Here is a 23,377-nt window from a genome sequence, read left to right as displayed (position 1 = left end):
AAGTTTTTCAAGGAAAAGTAAACAACTCCATTAAACAAAAAATGAGCAAAAATAGAATCAAATAATCTACCAAGCGTGAAACTGCCACAAATCAGCATCAATAAATAAATGAAACCCAAAGCGAAAAGAAATTACAATAATTAACCGAGTCAAACTAAAAAACGAGCAGAAATTAACATAAGTTGTGCGCAAAACCCGTATGCCTTCCCAAGGTCAGAACAAAATTTGCACTTTACTGAAAAAATACAAATGAATATGCATTGTCAGTTTAATATACATATACTGATATTTAGCAATCAAAATGTTAACATTATTTGATTTATTAAAGTTATAAAAGTAAAAACATTTATATTTTTTTCAGTAAAATGCAAATTATGTTCTGGCCTTAGGAAGGCATAGGGATTTTGAGCCCAACTTATGTAAATTTATGTTCGTTTTGAGCTTGACTCGGTTATTTATTGTAATTTCTTTCGTTTTGGATTTCACTTATTAATCGATGCTGATTTGTGGTAGTTTCACGCTTGGTAGATTATTTGACTTTATTTTTGCTAATTTTTTGTTTTATGGAGCTCTTTACTTTTCTTTGAAAAACTTATTTTGTGGAAATTTTTTTTTTAATTAATAAACTTCAAAGTCCAGAAGAAGTACGTGTCCCCCGTAAGCTTCAAATTAACGAAGCAGTAATACAGAGGGATTATTTCGTAATAGAATGTTAAAATATTTTGTTGTAAATCAGTAAGTTACTACTGTCTCTGATAGATGACTTACAATATAAAAAGTTACTATCAAAAGAGTAAAATAATTTCGTTTAAAAAAAAGAACTTCAAAAGGTCAAAAGGAGCATAAACACCCGCATGTTTCAAATTAATAAAGTAATATTTCAAATTAATGATTTTCACACCTAATATTAAGATATTTTAAAGAAAAATCATTCAAATCTCCTTGAGGAGCCCCTTTCCCAAGATTAAAGTCCTTTTGGGCTTTAGATGCGACAATTCATATCTAATTCAAACTGGAAAACATCCTGGAAACTGGAGAACATGTGTCGAGATAAATCTCAAGCAGTGGTGTTTATTCACGAAAATGTAGGGGTATGGGTAAATAGGGCAAATACCTAATTTTTAATTCTAGGGAGGGCAATTTTACTCATTTTTTTAAATTGTGAATTAAATTAACAAAAAAGTGTTTTTCAATGAAAATAACAAAAATGGTTCTTTGGTTTCATAATCAAATTTACTAACCGCATCAGCCAACAGAAGATCGCTAAGAGCTTGGGTCATGAAATTGTCGAAATTTGGTTTCACCCGCAGAGAAAAAGTGTCATATTTGACAACCATGGATACTAAAGCTGTACAAAAATTGAATAAATTATTTATTAATAGCTAGGTATGTACATAGGCACCCAACCTGTTTCTGACCAGGGTAAATCACCTAACCTATCCTTTGGTTTGTAAATTGGAATCGTTTCATATTCGTTCAGTTCACTTGCACGGGCTGAAATGTATCTTCTATCATTCTTTTGATTTAGATCATAATCAGCAGGATTATCCTTAACAACTGAAACCAGTCGGACTTTAGACTTGAAACCCACTGGATATGTGGGCCTGTTTTTAATCGCTTTATTCTTTTTGTAAATAGGCTTGTACTTGTTGTACTTTGGAGCGTAGTTTGGTTTGTAGGCAGTTTTGTATTTCTCATATGATGGTGCGTAGGTTTTCTTATAAGCAGTTTTATATTTTTTATATGACGGTCTGTAGCGTGGCTTATCGACAGATTTATATTGGTCGTACGTGTCTGCAGGGCTTGAATTAAAGCCTGCCTTGTGATCATAACTCTGGCTGTAAGTTGGTCCTTCGTATTTTGCTTTTCCGATGTACGAAACATCAGCCCGATATCCGTTGTGATCAGATATGTATTTAACCACTTGTAGTCGACCGTCTGGAAGATTTACAAAGTATTCCCCGGTTGTTGCGTATCCATCATTTTGCTCTTTGTGTCCAAAATCGTTATAGTTGTAAGGATCATTGACCTTGTATGCAAAAGAGTAGGGCATCCCTTTTTCCTGAAAACGAAATACTTAGATGTATAGCAAAACACTGATATAAAACAAGAATGCCACAATTAAAAAAGGATAATGAAAGGTTGCAATTGCGTACATTTCTATTAATAGCAGCAACACAGACTATATGGAAGAGGTAAGAGCAAAAAAATAATTAGTAATAAAAAAATGGTGCAGTAAATATTCTTTTTAATGTTGCTATTCTTCTTAACTAGGCAAAGAGCCTAAGTGTAATTATCAGAAAATCACCAAGTTTGCATTATTTTTTTTAATAAAATGAATAAGTTAGAAAATAGTTTTAAAAATGGATACGAATACAAATACAGATACGAATATGGATACGTCTTCTCTTTTATAACGTTAATAAGTTCAAAGTTCCAGAGAATTCCTGGAATGAATATCAGCATAAATTAAGCAGTCAGTTTACTGTCATTACTTATTTTCTAAATGGTTGTTATAGTGGCTTCCTTTTTTTGCTGTCATTGTTGATGTTTTGACAATCATAATTCCCACTGCTTAAAATGAAAATTGTTTTCCATTGAGCGTAAATGACGCTCTAGCCCTTAAATGGCTTAGGGGGGCGTTAGCCCTATTCCTCTTTGCGGTGTTTTTGTTCGCTTTTGATTGACTTGATTATTCATTTTAATTTCCGTTCATTTTGAGTCTTGGCTATTCATTAATGGTGATTTATGTTTATCCGAAATTTGAATTATTATTTGACATTAATTCAGCTCGTCTTTGGTTTAATGTAGCTCTTTACTTTTCTATGCAAAAATTCCTTTGTTGGAAAACAGTTTTTTAAATTAATAGCATTAGAAATTTGATTTTTTCAATGTACATGTTTTGAGAGTTTTGGTTACTATTAGCGCGAGTCACTACTTACAGTTTGTTAGTGAATGATACACAAATAATAATAATAATTTATTTGTATCCTCTATATACAAAAAGGGATGCTTGATTAGTAAATAAAAAGAAAAAAACCACAAAGCACAAGAGAGACAACCACGCACATACACAAACAGGACAAGAACTACTTAATGACGACAATGGTATTGTCACTCAGCGAAAACAGAAAGTTAAAGAAAAAATAATTTCACTAATAATACAAAATATACTTTAACTTGGCTCAATACAACTCAAGGGAACGTCAACTATTTTATCAAACCATTTACGGAATCTAATCGATGTTCTAAATGAGAAAAAAAACAAGTTTTTCAACTGAAAGTAAAGAGCAACATTAAAACTGAAAACGAACAGAAATTCTTATGTACATGAGGGGGGTTGCCCCATCCTCATCACCACGCTATTACGCAAAAGTATGAATTTTGTCCCATTCTTTAATAGCGACTGCTGAAACATAGATTTTATACGGGGAGATTTTCACATTGGAGGGTAGTCTCTGAAGGCGAACTGTCCAGAGGAAATTTTACACGGAGAGAAACTTAGCCAAATTTAATATGCAAATTCTTTTTTAATTTTCATGTACGATGAGCCAAATTCAAACCTGTATTAATTGTTTGGAAATTAAATAAAAAAAAACAACTTCCTCTTTACTCTACTTAAAAAAAGGCTCTTATTGTTCTAATTAAAAGAATCTTGTGTTTCAGGACCCGTTCTCAAAGAATTGGGACAAAGTTCAAAATTTAGCGTAAAGAGCGAGGTGTCAAGGAGGAGCAACCACCTTCATTTACGTAATAGTTTCTGTTTGTTTTAAGTTTTAATGTTGCTCCCTACTTGCAGTCGAAAAAACATGTTTTTTCACATTTCATTTCCGACCGTCACGGCTATATTTTCTAGATAAGATAAGATTTATTGCTGAAAATGGCTATCGAAAGCCCAAAAGGACCAAATCCGTGCTTTAGAGTCAAATACGTCGAAGAAAGAACAACAAAAACAAACAATCAAACAACAAGAGCCATTTGTAAAAGGGTCAATTTCAAATATGTAAAACGTTAAAAAAAAAGTAAAAACCGAACTCAGAAAATTAGACGTTATCCGTTAAGTCCGCAAAACTGCCCCCCCCCCCAAAAAAAAACTCGTACAATTAACCAGGGGATAGATTGAAATCAAAACAAAAACATCATTTAGTTGGTGACTAACAAACATAGGGGAACACGGGGTGGAACGGGGTAAGGGGCGGAACGGGGTTAGATGACAAGAAAGGTGCTGCGTCAAGCGGCAATAGCTATAACTACTCCAGCTCGGTACAGCTGAACTGCGGAATCCATGTTTGTTTAGTGTCCTTTCGTTTAATGAGAGAACCAGTTGTCTTCTAGTTATTTGCTGTTCGAGTGCAACTTTTATTGATTTTGTAATAAAGGTAAGGTTAACACACTTCTTTGCATTACATCTGTAGCTAGTCATACTTGTAATACGTTAAATGGGCTTTGTTTTAGTCAACTTATTGTTTCTTTACTTGAAGTTTTTGCATGGCCAGAACCGCAGAATAATAAGCGGTGTTCGGGGGGTGGAACGGGTGGGGCGGATTGGGGAAGTCCTCCTTCACACCCTGCCCTATTTTGGTCTGACAAGCCATTAAAACTGGTTCAGTAACTTTTTTTAATTGATTTTCAGATGGTCCGTGTAAATAAGAGAAAGACAAACAGACAATCCTGGTCTACTGAGGCGATGAACGATGCTGTTGTAGCGGTTATTTCTGGTCGATGTGGTTGCCTAAATGCTTCTAATGAGTTTGACGTTCCCCAAACTACTCTTGAAAGATACGTTAAGAAAAAAAGGAAAATCCTGAGCATCAGCTTGATAAAACTGCAGGGAAATTTCAAACCGTTTTTACCCAAGAACAGGAACTTGAGCTTGTGAGGTGCTTGAAAACTATGGAGTCGTGGTCATTTGGTCTGACGATGAGGGACTTATGTAGCTTATCATACCAGTTACCTCAAAGAAATGGCATAGCTCATAGATTTTAAAATGAAATAGCTGGTTAAGACTGAGGCAACGTATTTTTTAAGAGAAGTCCTAGTTTGTCTGTACGTAAGCCAGAGTCAACGTCTGATGCAAGAGTTATGAGATTTAATAGAATAGTTGTGGATAGTTTTTTTCGCTACTCACTCAATTGGTAGATAAGCACAAACTTACAGCGTCGCAGATATTTAATTGTGATGAAACTGGTGTTTCAGTGAACCCTAAGAAACATTCAAAATCATTGCTTGTAAGGGTAAACGACAAGTTGGTGCAATAACTTCTGCAGAAAGGGGAGAGACCGTAACTTGCCTTATTTGCGTGTCTCCAAGTGGATCATACATGCCCCCGATGTTAGTTTTTCCGAGGAAGAAAATGCAGAAGGAGTTTGAGCTGGGACTACCTCCAGGGAGTTGGGCTGAGGCTCATAGCACTGAATGGATGACAGCTGAGCTATTCTTAGTATGGTTTAAAAAATTTGTAGCACTTTATAAGGCATCAAAGGACTTTCCGGTTCTCCTCATATTAGACGGACATTCCACCCACACCAAGAATCTAGAGGTCATAGATTACGCAAGAGATAATGGAGTTTCGTTGCTTTGTTTACCCCCGCATTGTTCTCACAAGTTGCAACCGCTTGATGTGTCTTTCATGAAGCCTCTTAGCCTTCACTACGCTGAGGAGCTTCGAAAGTGGCTCCGTTGCAACCCAGGAAAATTTGTGACGCTGTTTCAAATTTCAACGCTCTTCGGATCAGCGTTTATCGAAAGCGCCTCTACGAATACTGCAATTAAGGGGTTTAAAGCAACAGGAATTTGGCCACCTAACCCAGCCATATTTTCTGATTCAGATCTCCTACCAGCTGATACTATTGACATCAAACAAGCTGAACCTTCAACCCAAAAAGTGATTGAGGAACCTCCAACGGCAGAGAAAGAACAAGTGGGAAAATCTTCGTCTGGCTCATCTGTTGATAAAGAAAATCCCAACACTTGTAGTGAAAGGGGTGAAGATGTTACAGTTTCTAGCCCTACCGTTGGTGTTAATGGCACCCCAGCTAAAAAGGTTCAATTTAATATGGATGACAAGGCTACTCCTGGATGCTCTTGGATGACAACTGACATGAATGACTCTCCAACTGCATTTATTGTTTCACCTGACAATTTAATTCCTATTCCAAAAGTCAGAGGAAGTGCAAAAATGACGAATCGAAGGAGGGGGAAGACTGCAGTTATAACTGATTCACCATACAAAAATGAGTTAGAGGATGCTATAAAAGCAAAAAAAGACAAGGAGATTGCCAAGACAGAAAGAGCACTGAAGATACTTTTTAAGAAAGAAAACAAAACGGAAACAATAAAAACAAAAGGAAAGTGCCTGAATAAGAGTGAAAAAGTGCCAAGAAAAAAACAAGAAGATAAAGAAACAACCTGAAACTTACGGCAGTAATTTTGACGAGTTTTCCGACTGTGAATGTTTATATTGTTGTGAGTTTACTCAAGGTCAACTGAGGGTTGGTTTGCCTGTTCCATATGTAAAAAATGGGCTCACAATTCCTGCGCAGGAATTGATAGCGAGGACGATGAAGCTATCCTTGTATGTGAATTTTGTAATTCAGAATGAGATTAAATTGATGAAAAAATATGTTTGAAGTAGTTTTGTTGGGCTAAGCAAAATGGGAAAAGCCAAATTATAGTTTTATTTTTATTAATCAGATTAATTAATTATTTTAATTAATCATAATCTGATTAATTCGATCAAAGAATATGTTTAAAATAGAGTTGTTATCTTAGTCAAAATAAATAGAAAGCCAAAAAACAGTTTTAGTTAGTTAGACATACTGTTTTAACTACCAGTCTGTTCTCCCCAGGATACGGAGCAGAATGGAGTATTTGACACTTTTTTATATTTTAACTAAATAAATATAATTTTGTTCACTTCTTACAATATGAGTGTGAAGCTCTGTTGACACCAGTGCAAGGTACTTATATTAATTTTTGTAGCCTTTCATATTGACTCTTTCTAATTAATAAAAATCATTTTAAAGATAGTACCCCGTTCCACCCCGTGTTCCCCTAAATATAAAACCTCCAAATTTGCAAAATGGGCAATAAAATTAATAACTATGAGGTAAAGAGTGAGTGAGGGGGGGGGGGGCAGCGGAGATTCAGTGGTTGAAAATGTCAACTATGTAAGGGATAAAAGTTCTTCTATATCTTTCAGTGCAAACTCTTATTGGGGCGAGAAGGGGGATTTTTGTTGACACAGAACGCGGGAGGCGGGGTCGAAGGGGTGAATATTGACCAGGGAAAAGGGGAGTTGTTCGAGGGTTATGAAGGGCATTGTTAGCAAAACGCAAGGTAATTTTTGCTCTCCTTTCCTTAAGGGTGACAAGATTAGCTCTCCTAAGAAGGGAAATATAAGGTACTTTACCCTCATTGAAGATAATTCTTAGTCACCTTTTTTGTACTGCCTCTATTCTGTCTGACAATTCAATGGAAATGCCAGGATGCCAAACAGGACAGGCGTACTCAAGGGTTGGGCGTACAAATGACAGGAAAGCCCTTAAACAGTGCGATTTAGGGCATTTAAATAATTCAATCCTGGTGAAAACTTACCCCGGGTAATTACCCTTAACATCTCCACGTGTAAAATCGAGTTGGCAAAGAGAAAGAGATACATAAGAAAAATTTCGTAGGAATTCTGACAAATTCCCCCAATGTAAAAATTCACCCACATGAAACTTTCCTCTCTATGGGAAATTCTCCCAGTGGACAATCTCCCCAGCAAAAAATTCGCCCCCCCTCCACCGTCCGAAAATATATGCATACTTCCCAATAACAAATACTATACATAAACAATGGGCAAATTTTGTAATTTAAATACCTTTTCCCTGGGACTGTAGGGGGTCATGATAGCTCCAAAGGCATTGTTATTTGGCCTTTCAACTATGCTGAACAAAATGACTATCACAGCATTTTGATCAGACGTTTTGAAAAAAAATGTGGCGTGGGATGGAACCTAGTTGCCCTCCAATATTTTTGGTTACTTAAAAAGGGTACTAGGACTTTTAATTTTCCGTTCGAATGAGGCCTCTACCGATATTCTAGGACCACTCGGTTGTTACAATAACCCCTGAAAAAAATATATACGCATCCATGGTTTTTCTTCAGGTAAAAAATACAAAATTCCACATTTTTGAAGATAGGAGCCTGACACCTCTACTGTAGGGTTCTCTGATAAGCTGAATCTGATGATGTGACTTTCACTAAGATTCTATTGACTTTTAGGGTGTTTTTTCCCCATTTTTTGAAAATCGGGCATATTTTCTCAGGCCCGTAGCATTTGATCGGTAACTTAATGAAACTTATACATTTGAAATCAGCATAATAAGCCAATTCTTTTTATATGTCTATTGTTGTCAAAATTCCGTTTTTAGAGTTTCAGTAATTATTGAGCCGGGTCGCTCCTTACTAAAAAAAAAAAATGTATTGATTATTTCTCATACTTACATAGTTTTCGTAGTCATATTTTTGCTGGACTGTAGATGTAACATATAAGGAAATGAGAAAAAAGAGACATGACTGCGAAGCCTGAAAAATAAGGAAGAAAATTATGGAAGGATGTATCTGTTGTTTTATGCTATCCCATTTTTATTTTCAAGCATCTTTACGAAAGAGTGGAGGAGGGGACTGGAGCAAAACCAGACAGTAATGTTAGACCAGACGACATAAAATCATGGTTTGTGTCACTTCAAGAGGTAATCGGGCTTTATTTTTTATTGATATTACAATGTCAGAATCATATTGACAATAACTTAGGGACACTTCTCTCCACACAGGTCAAAATGGATACAGATCCTCAAAAGCAACAGCTGGGAAAATTTAATCTTACTTTGACAAAGATCTGAGGCAGTATCATCGTTTTTCGTTGCGGTAAAATTTTCGGATGGAGGGGTCATCTATCCTCAGCGCCGTCGATGTCGCTCAGACGAAACATCTCCGAAGAATCGAAAGACTTCACTGGACTGACTTCGTTAGCAACCAGACTCTCCTATCACGTACGGCTCAAACTCCTTTCTCGACGCAGCTCGCCCAGCGTACTGTTCGGTGGTACGGCCACCTCCTTCGCATGCCACGCGACGCCCCAGCACGGGTCGCATTCCACTTCGACCCCACCCTACACGGATGGAAACGACCCAGAGGACGCCCACCCACTAGGTGGAAAGACAAAGCCGATGAATTCCTCACCCAAGCCCACATCCCGGTGGAAGAAGCTGCGAGCCTGGCAAGCAATAGGTCAATCTGGAGGCGCCTAGTCTCATCGTTCTCTACGCCGAACCCTCGGCAGGAGCCTTAAGTCAAGTCTAAGTAAGTTTGACAAAGATAGGTAGAGACCCCAAATAACCTTTTATTCTCGATGTACCAATGACGAGAATGTCCCAATGAACTGCTTAAGAGATACTGCAAGTTCATGTTAGAGATGAGTCGGGGGGTAGGTGTGCTTGTCTACTCTGCAGGGAGGCTGGAGATGGGCTGGATCTTTGTTGGAATAGATGTCAAATATGGATAAATTTAAGAGGTAAATTTTTAAGAGGTAAATTTAAGAGGCTTCGTCGTTTGTTCCTAGTATTTTAAGATCTACTCCGAGAAATTTAATTCTTGTGTTAGGATGTTTGATAAAGAATGGCGTGGATGCATGAAAGGCAGGGGCTAAAATTTGTTAAATGTTATTTTTTTGCTTTTTTTTGCTTTTTTTTATATGGCTACTGGCTGTTAAATATATATGCTTAAGTATTTATTTATGCATGCGAATATTAAGCGAGCTCTTACTTCAAACAAAGATAAAAAAAAACCTTCTGGTAAATGTTCTGATGAAGACACATCAACAAGTAGGACTCATAGTCTACTCTTAATTTTTACCAACTTTTCTTGAGATCTGATAAGCTTTCCTGGCATATCTCGAGGTGACAGAAATATAAGAATCACCTCCTGCCATAGAGAATAAAATTGGTAACTGAAGGGAAAACATCAGAACACTGTATTTTATTTCATCTAAGTGGATTTTGGATTAAAAGTCCCTTCTATTAGATGTGCTAGTGGTAAAAATTTAAAGACAAAGTTCCTCCAAATAGGATGGCTGGGGTACAAGCTTTGAAGAAAATGGAAATGCCAACCTTGCTTTTACTTTTGGATCCTTACCGTTTTTCTGGACCAAGCAAGTAAGCAAGTATTTATTCGTCAGTAACTCTTTATACTAAATTAAAACTACAAAACATCAAAAACACAGAAAAACACTAAGCTAATCTTAAAGTCTCAAATGAAGAAAAATGATCACAAACCAATGATCACCAATTATGAAATTTCTAATCTCCTAGTTAAAAAAAAAAACAATAACGAGGTTTCTAATGTACTTATTACTCACTACTAGATTTAGACTAAAAGGAAAGCTAAGACCTAGTTGAGATAAACACAAAGACATTCTCTTGGTATAATATAAAGGACATTCAAATAAAAGATTGCTGCAAGTTTCAGGAATTTGGCAACAATGACACAAGCTAGAAGGAACTTTACCAATTTTATGCAGGAAACTATTAAGAAGACAATGGCTGGGAATAAATTGTGTCAACTGGTATTTTGGCTTGTGTCAACTGGTATTTTGGCTCAAAAGAAGAAGCAGCAATTAAATCATCTGTACTCGAAAAGAAACGGCTTGGCCAATATCTAATTGAATTTTGAAAATCACTTTACCACATTTAGTATAGCTTAGGTTTTATAAACTGGCGGTTTAAAATAAAATTGTTATCAAAAATACTTTGTCCAAACAGTTCAGAAAGAATTTCATTTGTAAAAATACTATTAAGAGATGATCTTTGAACTAAAGGGAAAGAAAGTGGATTAAACATCGGCCAACTTTGAGGGCAGCCTTTGCGAGCATATCTTAATGCAGCCAGTTCAAACGCTCTAATATGAATAGGTAACACACCAGAAATTGTTTCTAGTACTTCTGACTATGCACTTCGAAAAGATTTGAAGATTGCCACCATCGAAATGCTTTGAGCTGATTATAGTTTTCTCAGAATATGTTTTTTCTTAAGAGCAGCGATCCAAACTGGAACAGCATATAAAATTGTGCTTTCCACAACCGACTTGTACAATTTCCTCAATGCAAAAGGTTTTAGTCCCCAGGTTGTTGTTGCCGCACATAAAAGACGAGTTAAATATTGTTTCGCTGAATTAATTCTACTAACAACGTGGTCTGTCCACATTAATTTTGTATCCAAAATAACACCCAAATATTTAACATTTTATTTCACTTCAATAATATCATTTATTATTTTCAACAACAGTAACAAGATTATCCCTTACTAAATCCAAACTGCAAAGAAGACGCCCAATTCTTTTCAGAACTTAAATTATTCAATTTCTGCATTATTATTTTTTCAGATACTTTACCTAAATTCAAAAGTAAACTAATAGGGCGGTAAGAACGGGGATTCCCATCATTTTTCTTTTTTTCAAAATAATTAACACATTAGCTTTTTTCCATTCCTTAGAAAAATAACATAAATTTAAACATGCATTTATGATTTTTAGAAAAGTCGGTGTTATCACATTAATATTTTTTTTTCAAGACAAGATTTAAAATTACATCTGGATCTGGAGCTTTCATTGATTTCAGAGAGTTTATAGCATCTTTTAAAATATCAGCATTAATTTCATCTTCTCCAGAAGTAACATTTTGAACAAAATTTGTAACTTGTTTTCTCAAATCAGAATGGAACGTATTATCATTAACACTATCACCTTTTTGAAACCATTTTGCAAAAAGATCATCACCTGCTTCATCTAGTGATGAAGTTCTGCTACCATAATCTTTCAACACATGCACTAGCTGAATACATCCGCCACCTGACTGACATATCTTATGAATATTTTGCCCTGGATCTAAGCTAGCTCTTTCTTCACAAAACTTTTTCCAATCTTCTTTCTTAGCTCTTACAATTTCATATTTATAATCTCTAAGGAAATTTTTTATATTTAATTCACTTTCTAAATCATCCAGTATTTTATAAATTCTGAAACTCCTTCTATAATCTCGTCTTAATCTTATAATCGTATAATCTCGTCTTAATTCCACCACCTTGCTTACTTTTTTGATCTTTTCAAACAGTTTGTGGTAACGAACTGTAAGTAAGGAGCGACCCGGCTGAATAGTAACAGAAACTCTAAAAAACGGAATTTTGATACCAATAGATACATCAAAAGAATCAGATTTTAATGCTGATTTCAAATATATAAGTTTCATTAAGTTTAGCTTTACCCATCAAAATTTACGCACCTGAGAAAATTTGCCTGATTTTCGAAAAAAGGGGGAAACACCCTCTAAAAGTTATCGAACCTTAATGAAAATCCCACCATCAGATTCAGCGTATCAAAGAACCCTACTGTAGAGGTTCAAGCTCCTATCTGCAAAAATGTGGAATTTTGCATTTTTTTTGCCAACAGGAAGACCAGGGGTGATCGTATCGATTCATTGGTCCTAGAATATTGTGGGAGGGCTCAATCGAAGGGAAATTAAAAGTTCTAGTGCCCTTTCCAACTGAAAAAAATGGAGGGCAACTAGGCCCCCTCCCACGCTCATTTTTTTCCAAAGCCACCCGACCAAGATTTTGAGATAGCCATTTTGTTCAGCATGGTCCATCATATAATAAATATGTCTTTTAGGATGACTTAATCCCCCAAAGCCCTGGGGGGAGGGCTGAAAGTTATGAACGTTACCCAACATTTACATATAGTATTGGTTATTGGGAAGTATACAGACGTTTTCAGGGGGGATGTTTTCTGGTAGTGGGAGGAGGGTCGGGGGTTAAGTGGGAAGACCTTTCTTGGAGGAGGATTGTCTCCCCCTTTTTTGAAAAAAGGGCGAGACACCCCCTAAAAGCTATAGAACCTTAATGAAAATCCCTCCATCAGATTCAGCATATCAAAGAACCCTACTGTAGAGGTTTCAAGCTCCTATCTGCAAAAATGTGGAATTTTGTATGTTTTGCCAGAAGAAAGATCACGGATGCGTGTTTATTTGGGTTTTTTTTTCCAGGGGTGATTGTATCGATGCATTGGTCCTAGAATATCGTGGGAGGGCTCATACGAACGGAAATTAAAAGTTCTAGTGCCCTTTTTAACTGAAAAAATGGAGGGCAACTAGGCCCCCTCCCACGCTAATTTTTTCCAAAGTCACCCGACCAAGATTTTGAGATAGCTATTTTGTTCAGCATGGTCCAACATATAATAAATATGTTTTTTAGGATGACTTAATCCCCCAGAGCCCTGGGGGGAGGGCTGAAAGTTATGAACGTTACCCAACATTTACATATAGTATTGGTTATTGGGAAGTATACATACGTTTTCAGGGGGGATGTTTTCTGGTAGTGGGAGGAGGGTCGGGGGTTAAGTGGGAAGACCTTTCTTGGAGGAGGATTGTCTCCCCCTTTTTTGAAAAAAGGGCGAGACACCCCCTAAAAGCTATAGAACCTTAATGAAAATCCCTCCATCAGATTCAGCATATCAAAGAACCCTACTGTAGAGGTTTCAAGCTCCTATCTGCAAAAATGGGGAATTTCGTATGTTTTGCCAGAAGAAAGATCACGGATGCGTGTTTATTTGTTGTTGTTTTTTTCCAGGGGTGATCGTATCGATGTATTGGTCCTAGAATATTATGGGAGGGCTCATACGAACGGAAATTAAAAGTTCTAGTGCCCTATTTAAGTGAAAAAAATGAAGGGCAACTAGGCCCCCTCCCACGCTCATTTTTTTTCCAAAGTCACCCGACCAAGAATTTGAGATAGAAATTTTGTTCAACATGGTCGAAAATATAACAAATATGTCTTTTAGAATAACTTAATCCCCCAAAGCCCCCGGAGGGAGGGCTGAAAGTTATGAACTTTACCCAATGTTTACATATAGTATTGGTTATTGGGAAGTATACAGACGTTTTCAGGGGGATGCTTTCTGGTAGCGGGGGGCGGGGCGGGGGTTAAGTGGGAAGATCTTTTCATGGAGGAGGTTTTCATGGGGGAATGGACATTGCTACGAAGGGGGTGCCGGATTTCCCAGCATTATTTAAAAAAAGAGCAGAAATTAAATAAAAAAACAACACGTTTTTCAACTGCAAGTAAGGAGCAACATCAAAACTTAAAACGAACAGAAATTATTTAGTAAATGATTGGGTTCGCCCCCTAGTCAATACCTCGCTCTTTAAGCCAAAGATATTGTAGTACTTTCTTAAGAGCTATTTATTCTAATTAACGGCCTTTGTGATTAAGGGTTCATTTTTAAAGAATTGGAACAAAATTCGAACGTTAGCGTAAAGAGCAAGTTATTGACTAGGGGGCGAACCCCCTAACATGGGTATTAAAAATATATGAATATAGAAGTTCGTTACGTAAGTTAATTCGTAAGTTACGTATATTTACTACTAATAAAAACGTTCGTAAATAAAATTTAACAACTTTCGAGAAAGGCATTTAACCAAATAAAAGTAAAATTAAGATGCAAATTTTGTTTTAATTATTCATGTACGGTGAGCCAAAATCAAAACCTGCATTAATTCAAAAACGTTCAAAAATTAAAAAAAACAAGTTTTTTTTTAACTGAAAGTAAGGAGCGACATTAAAACTTAAAACGAACAGAAATTATTCCGTATATGAAAGGGGCTGTCCCGTCCTCAACGCCTCGCTCTTTACGCTAAAGTTAGATTCCTTCTCATAACACTATTTTTTAAAACAATAAAAACTTTAGCGTAAAGAGCGAGGTGATGAGGAGGGGTCAGCCCCTTTCATATACGGAATAATTTCTGTTCGTTTTAAGTTTTAATGTTGCTCCTTACTTTCAGTTAAAAAAACTTGTTTTTTTTTTATTTAATACTACCAAAATCTGGGGTCGAATCAGCAGTGGCATCAGAAAACAACTTTCCAAAACTTTCAACATCCACCTCTAACTCTTGCATGGATGACGCAGGAAGCGAATACACATCATCTATTCTATTAAGTAAAACTGAACTAAATATTCCCAAATCTGTTTTACCATAATCATACTTTTGAGGGAAAGTCTCTACGCCTTGCGCAGCATCCAACACTATTTCAAAATAAATATACAAATTATCAGACAGTGATGGGGAATCCAAAAGAACCTTCCATTCCTTAACAAACTGAACTAGATTAGAACCTACAGCTGTAACATCTGGGATAGAAGAGCCGACATAATATGTCGGCACATTTGGGTCATTTATTACAAATAAATTCTTATTGGCAAAATAATCTTCTAATTCTTTTCCTCTTCTATCACTATTTCAACTTGTCATCCAAATCGGGCTTTTAGCATTAAAGTCACCACCAACAGCATGATTACTATGATTGCTTAACCCATCAGTCACAGCTAATACATCAGATACTGACTGAATTGACAATATATTGACGAAACAACAACTTTATGACTTGCCAAATAAATAGACACAGCTACACATTCATTAGACGAATCATCAAAATTAATGTCTACACGAAAACATTTTTTAACTAAAACAGCTGCACTGAAAAACCTCTTACCGTAATCAATTTTTGAAAAACAACCATTTTCTCTTGGAATACACGAAAGCTTTCCGAGCTTATTAACATAGGGTTCCTGCAGCAGAACAACATCTGGCTTTCTTTCTGCAATGGTTTGTTGTAACTGCACCATTGCATGGAATGAATGCTGCAAGTTAATCTGGATGAAAGACAATGATCTATTCACATCATTTACACTGCCTGATCGCAACATTGTTGACCGTCGTCATACAGAATTTGTTCTTTCAGTTTTGCTATAGCCTTTTGTGCAGTTGGGCACTTTTTAATTTCGTACAACGCATCCGGGCTTCCATTGGTCTTCCATGGTGCTTCCGGGCTTCCATGGTGACAGGCACTGCACGATGGCCGATCAGAAAACGATTTTGGGCAATCATCAAATGAATGGTTACCCATACAAAAAGAGCAGCACTGCATACCTCTGTACTCAGTTGTTCGGTGGCCATAAAGGTAGCATTTTGAACACTTTATAAGGAGCACATAGTCATCACAGCGCTTTATCAAGAACCCAAGTTTCACATGACCGTATAGCAGGATGGACTTACGGAGTTTTGGGGTAACTTCAAATATGACGTTAGAATTGTTTCTATCTTTCCTCAACATTGTGACAACTACCAGTAGTTCACCTTGACCAACCATGTTCTTTAACATTATCGTTGCTTCGCAAGAACTCTGTGCCGAACGAATCGGCATCTTCACACTCCGTGACGTCATACACGATTGTTCCCGGCATCTTTTTCTTCAGTTGCATAGCTTTATACTTTGTCACGTCTACTTTCTTGTTAAATTCAGAAATTGCCTCTTCTACATCGGACTCTGAACCCAGTTAAAGTATAATTTTGCCATTTTTCGCTGGTACTGTCTTTTTCACAGCAAAATATTTGCTGTCTTCGTCAATAGCCCGGTAAAAACTTTTGGTCAGCTTTTCTAAATCATTTCGGCCCAGACGTTTATCACAATTTTTGTCAGATTCCACGGGTTCCAGAATAATCGAATAAACGCTTGGGTCACGTACCGCCGATGCAAACGAACGGGGTGAGGCCGTAGTAGACTTTGCAACCCCAAACACAGAAATCGGCGTTTTATTCAGGTCACCAATAGGTTCTTGCAGTTTCGCAATTGTTTGCAGATGGCGATTCTTGTTACGAAGTAGTTCTGAGTTCTCTTCTACAACATTCTGATGTAGAACGAGGATTTGGTTGCATATTTCTTTGACATTGTCCCTCCCGCCAGGGACTTTTTTTCCGAAAACTTCTTTCAGCAGTCCTAATAACACAGGGACACTTTTTGTTGTTCGATAGGACATATAATTTGGTCATCATTTTGACTGGCCGCATCAATGCCTGAAGCCATTGCCACTGTCACTTGGGCGAAAGTGAGAGTCAAACCTGGTTAGCAGCAACCGTGTTCATTTCTCGGATCGCCAATGGTCACTAGATAATTTATATTTTTGTTTGTGTGATTTGTACACAGATTAGACCAAATAATGTGACAGATCTTGGCTGTCCCGTTCTGTTTTTATCCAAATCTAGCTGCAAAAGAGGTCTTCACACCTTGAAAGCTAAACTGAGACTTTTTTTCTGGACCAACTTCGACTGAATTCTGATAAATCCTTCTCTTGGTTGGACCATTTCACTGTCTCTTCCTTATAAATATTGTATGCATAACTAGGATAGGCCTACAAGTTCTAAATTTCTAGAGGATTGTATACACGCACCCAAAAGGTCATTAGAAGCTCTTACTTCCACAAAATCCACGAATAGGATCTTCAAATTCAAATTCATTTAATTCAAAAACAAGACATAGCTCTCGTGGGCAAAGCCCAAATAAAGCCCAGGATCTCCCCCTGTCCCTTGAAAAAATAATAATAATTGGAACAGTTATTTTCAATTTCTGCCAAATTTTATTCAGCTCCAGCAATTTCTTCTGTTACGATAAATGTCCTTACAAAAATAATCTGTCCTCCAAATCCTCAGAAGAATTTGTGTTGTGTTGAAACAACTCAAAGAAACAACTAGGACACTAGTTTTTACTAATAACAATATTAGTTGAAATGAAACAACCCCTTCTGGCAGATGTACAAAGTACGAAATTCCAGATGCCCTCTCCTTCCATTTTATGTGGGTTGGATTGCGGTTACCCTCGTTTTCGTCTAATTTTGGATTCAAGCCTTGCGCGCTTTGAGCATTTCATTAAATTCCAAATAAAAAAATTTGAATTTGGTATTTCAAAACTGCCTATTTTTACAATTAATTCCAAGAAATCTAGAAGCGATGTGGAATCTTTGTCTCAGGCCCGATAAAGATAATGTTAGGCTTATTGCAAATCCGCGGCAAAACGATCCTAAAGTAGTTTATTTCTGGAATTAGGACAATTTCGCTTCCTTTCATACTATTTAATCGGCTAAAAAAAACAAAAAAAACTGAAAAATATTTTGCTAAACCAAAGAAATTGTCTTCTTCGTTTTATGATTCTCATGCTGAGATGTTTTTTTTTTTTTTTTAATCCTGTCTTCTACCTTACGTGAAAACAAGTGCGCGGTTATTTATTTTGTTACGCTTTAATTGATAATGCAAGCAAATTACTGGGAGCGAAAGTTATTTGCTAAAAATCAATTACATCTTGACCTTAGACTTAAGTGTCTTAATTTTCAATGATGTTAATTAAAATTAACAAAAAAAAGCAGAACCGCAACTAAATTACTTAATCAACTGGGCAGAAGTTGTTGTTTTCTATGCTCTTCAGAATACTTAAGAATTCATATGAATAGTTTAATTATTATCCATTTTGAATATGGCCACCTGCTTTTAGAAGTAAGTTTATTACTTTTCAAACCATTTAAGACAGTGAACAGGAGTTCTTTATATAAAATTCATTTAGTTTAAATTTATAAATTAGAAGTCATAAGCATAAGAACATTTGTAAAATGATAGAAAAGGCTTTCTAAAATATTGAAAAAACATTCGTAAAAGGGGGTACAATATAAATTTAACAACATCATTAATTCAAATTGTCTGAAAGACCTAAAGTAGATGTTTCAAGGACCAAATTAGAAAAAAAATCTTGTATTTCTCATATTTCAAATAACACGCTGCACGAAAAATGTGATTCTATCCAGTATTCTATATGTGATTCTATATGTATTTCTCATATTTCAAATAACATGCTGCACGAAAAATGTAATTATATCCCCCTTTTTCGAGCTATAACGAGATAAATCTGAAATGGCTAGGACTTTGAAATGGCTAGGATCATTGTTATCAAATTCATCCATTCAACTCGAAGAAAAGTATTGGCCAATTATTTCATTTAACGACAACAAGTATCCCTTGGACCTTAGATAAACTATAACTTCAACAATGAAGATGTCATTAATTCATTGTAATTTCTGACACATCTACATTGCACAATAGCATAATTGTCTTATTGTTTTTTTTTAGTTTTATGTTATTGAGTGGCAAATCAGAATTTTAGTCAAATGAAGAAAATCTGATATGAATTCAATTTCTTTTCTAGCTTATCGTTCTCAGACACGCAAAAATAACAAATTCCTGATTCCATTGCAACTTCTGTTATATCCAAAGTAGGTTCAAGAAGGTTCAAGTCACAGAGTAGCAAATCAGCAATTTCACCTAATTAAAAAATACGTGCAAGAATTCAACTCCTCTTTCCTGTTTATCCTTCACAGACGCAAAAATAATTGCATTCCACAGTGGCAAATAATTAATTTCGGATGAATTAAAAAATTAAAAATTCTGGCACGAATTTAATTGTTCTTTCCTGTTTATCCTTTACAGAAGCCAAAATAACTTTATTTCGTTCCAGGGTTGTTATGAAATTCAAACGTAAATTCATTCACTCCTTCTTGTGTATCTTTGCAGACACTAAAATAACACGTTTCTTCATTCTAGGATGAAAAATCAGCAATTTCAATTGAATTAAGTAATTCTAGTCTGAATTTATTTCCTCCTTCCTGTTTATCTTTCACAAACTCATATACGATAAACTAATACGTTCCATCATTCCATTGTAATTTTGCTTTAAGTAAATATATATATATATATATATATATATATATATATATATATATATATATATATATATATATATATATATATATATATATATATATATATATATATCATCATATATATACACACACACACACACACACACACACACACACACACACACACACACACACACACACACATATATATATATATATATATATATATATATATATATATATATATATATATATATATATATATATATATATATATATATATATATATATATATATATATATATATATATATATATATATATATATATATATATATATATATATATATATATATATATATATATATATATATATATATATATATATATATATATATATATATATATATATATATTTGACCGACCTCACTCAAATGATTTTTCCCCAAAAAATAAGGCTCTAAACAAATTTTCTCAAACTCGTGACCTATATAGATTGTTTTTTCATGCTAGAAAATTCTGAGGTGCCAATTTGAAATAAAAATTTGGAGCTGTTTTCAACAAAAAATATATATTTACATACATGAATCGTTTAAAAAGAGTAGTTTCCTTAGCTGTTCGGAAACATTTGTCATCTTGCGGCATTCTATTAATTTCTGAATGTCTTAATAATATTGGATTTATTAAAGTTAAAAAAGAAAAAAAAATTAAATGTATTTTATTTTCAGTGAAATATAAACTTTGTTCTGGTCTTTAGAAAACACGAAGGCATCAGTCCTGCTCTTGTTAGTTTCTGCTTGTTTTGAGTTTGACTCGCTAATTTGTGGTAATTCCTTTTCGTTTTGGGTTTTCATTTATTTATTGACGGCAATTAATGGTAGTTTCACACTTGGAAAATTATTTGACTTTATTTCTGCTCATCTTTGGCTTAATGTTGCTCTTTACTTTTCTTTGAAAAACTTCTTTTGTGATAAACATTTTTAGAAATTAATTTCTGTTGATTTTTACTGGCATAGTCTTTTTCATTGGTAAAAAAAAGCTAAGTCTTTTCGATCTTTTCGGTCTTTCTTTATAAAGATCCATATTTTGGCTTACTGTTTAAATTTAGGATCAAATTTTGAATAATTTACAATAATATACGGCCATTAGTTTTCAATTTTATAGACTATGAGAAATTGTTCAAATCTGTTGATGAAGAGCTTCAGCGAAGGTCGATAGATTTTGAAATAAAGTTATCGAGTATTTTGCAGTAGGTTGCATAGGTTGCATCAAGATATGGCTAATTGTAGACAGAGAAAAGCCAAGACAGATAGTCCAAGTAATTGAGGGGCAATGTTTAAATGGCTGGGGCACGGGTAAATGGCAGGAGTATGCATGAGTCTCTTATTGGACACATACTTGTTTGTTAGTTTTTGGAAAGGCATGCCTGCCTAGAGTCTCTGGCATGCTGACCAATAATTTAAAATTGACATAAGACCGTTAGATTGCCTGTAATGAGAGGCAAACATGGCACGCCCGCCTATGGTCTTAAGGAGATTGACCAAGAATTTAGAATTGACATAGGACCATCAATGTGCTTGAAATAACAGGCAAACAATCTTTTAAAGCCATCTTTATCTTTCAAATAGTACCAATTTGTTGCCTAAGCTTAGCCCCACATTCTGAAAAAAAATTGAATTTTTCACAAATTTTAAAATTTTCGGGTCACTTGCCCGAGACTCTGGGTGGGGTGCCCCCAAATATTGGCCCAAATTTCTCTCTCAATTTAGCACTTGTGCACGGATGCCCAGCGTCTCTAATCACTTTCGCAGTAGTATCTATTCATTGCCTCAGCTCAGTTCAGCAATCTGAGCCAATTTCCACTTTTTCAAGTTTAGGGTCACTTGCCTGAGACTCTGGGCAGGTGAGGTGGCCACCTCCGAAAATTGTCCTAACTTCCACTCTCGCCTTAGAACTTATTCACGGATGCCTAATACCGTCAAGGGTTAGACTGTTTCCCTAGCGGTAACCATGCATGCGCTATACACATACCAACAATGTTTTTTTTTCATTTTCACATGGGGTCCCAATCTAGCCCATGTACATCGCTTAGCATTCAGCTTACACACATCACAACAATATTTTTTTTTTTTTTCACATGGGGTCCCAATCTAGCGCATGTCCATCGCTTAGCATTCAGGTCTTGACAAATAAAGCAGAGATAGTCAGACCCCAACGCTCCAATCTGAACACTGAACGCTAAAAAATGTCCAAATATTGTCTAATAATTAATTGAAAATGTGCATTCTGAACCCCTGCCGATAATCCAAAGACCTTAAATGAGGGGGTCACTATGCATTGAAAATAGTGAAAAATGAAATTTGCTCAGAATGCTGGACTGAGATGAGGCAATGAATAGATACTATTTGGAACATGTTTGAAGACGACGGGCACCCCCTCCCCACCTATCCTGAAGAGAGAAGCTTGAATGTTAAGCGAGTGACATGGACTATATCGGGATTCCATGTGTAAATGAAAAAATATTGTTGGTATGTGTTTACCGAATGGTTACCGCCTGAGCAACGGTCTAACCATTCACGGCATTAGACATCCGTGAACAAGTGCTAGAGTGAGAGAGAAATTTGGGACAATTTTTGGGGGCGCCCAACCGGCCCAGAGTCCCAGAAAAATGACCCAAAACTTGAAAAATTGAAGTTTGCTCAGATTGCGGGGCTGAGCTGTGCCAATGAATAGGTACTATTTGGAAGATGATTGGAGAGAGACTAGGTGGAGAGAAGCATAGTATAAGGGTACAATTATAAAAACCAAAAAATTGGGCTTGTATGATAGAAGCGGTGGACATAGGCAAAATTAGGACCCCTCGTGAAAATGAATATATTGTTGCTATGTGTGTTGCGAATGGTTTGCGTTTGAGCAACGATCTAATCATTCACTATCTAAGGATTCTGCTAACTACTGCTAAGGTGAGAGAAGAATTTGAGAAAATTTTTGGGGGCGCCCAACCGGCCCAGAGTCCCAGGCAAATGACCCAAAACTTGAAAAATTTAAATTTGCTCAGATTAAGGGGCTGAGCTGTGCCAATGAATAGGTACTATTTGGAAGATGAGTGGAGAGAGACTGGGTGGAGAGAAGCATAGTATAAGAGTACAATTATAGAAACCAAGAAATTGGGCTTGTATGATGGAAGCGGTGGACATGGGAAAAATTGGGACCCCCTGTGAAAATGAATATATTGTTGCTATGTGTGTTGCGGATGGTTTGCGTTTGAGCAACGGTCTAGTCATTCACTACCTAAAGCTTCTGTTAACCACTGCTAAGGTGAGAGAAGAATTTGGGAAAATGTTTTGGGGCGCCCACCTGCCCAGAGTCTCTACTGAAAGTAAGGAGCGACATTATAAATTAAAAGGAACATAAATTCTTTTGTGTATGAAAGGGGCTGTCCCCTTCTTAACGTCTCACTCTTTACGCTAAAGTTTGACTTTTATCATAACTCTACTTTTTAAAACAATAAAAAACTTTAGTGTTGAGGAGGGTACAGCCCCTATCATATACGGAATTTGTCACAAACGTTTTTGGATTAATGCAGGTTTTGAAGATTGCTCACCGTACATGAATAATTAAAACGACATTTGCATACTAATTTTACCTTTTTTTTTAATTAATAATAACTTTAGAGTAACCTAAGTTCGATTTTTGTTCCAGTTATTTAATAATGACTCCTGAATCACGAAGGCTATTTAATTAGAATAATAGCCTCTTTTAAAAGTTGA

General features: G+C 35.8%; 1 protein-coding gene across 2 annotated transcripts in view; it reads right to left on the bottom strand.

The window, feature by feature from the left end:
• Positions 1-1,375: 1,375 nt before the first annotated feature.
• Positions 1,376-23,377, bottom strand: part of LOC148949956 (uncharacterized) — a 34,626-nt gene continuing 12,624 nt past the window's right edge. For both annotated transcript variants that reach the window (XM_089092028.1, XM_089092027.1), the window contains exons 2-3: positions 8,491-8,571; positions 1,376-2,062 (exon numbers count right to left, since the gene is read on the bottom strand). In XM_089092028.1, the coding sequence (XP_088948154.1) occupies positions 1,376-2,062; positions 8,491-8,571 (768 nt within the window). The remainder of the gene's footprint in view (positions 2,063-8,490; positions 8,572-23,377) is intronic.

This window comes from Artemia sp. Qi Xiang Cuo, chromosome 7 (assembly GCF_049724085.1).
Source record: "Artemia sp. Qi Xiang Cuo chromosome 7, ASM4972408v1, whole genome shotgun sequence".
NCBI lineage: Eukaryota > Metazoa > Arthropoda > Branchiopoda > Anostraca > Artemiidae > Artemia > Artemia sp. Qi Xiang Cuo.
The sequence above is the reverse complement of the archived record's forward strand: the minus strand, read 5'-3'. Positions and strand labels throughout refer to the sequence as shown.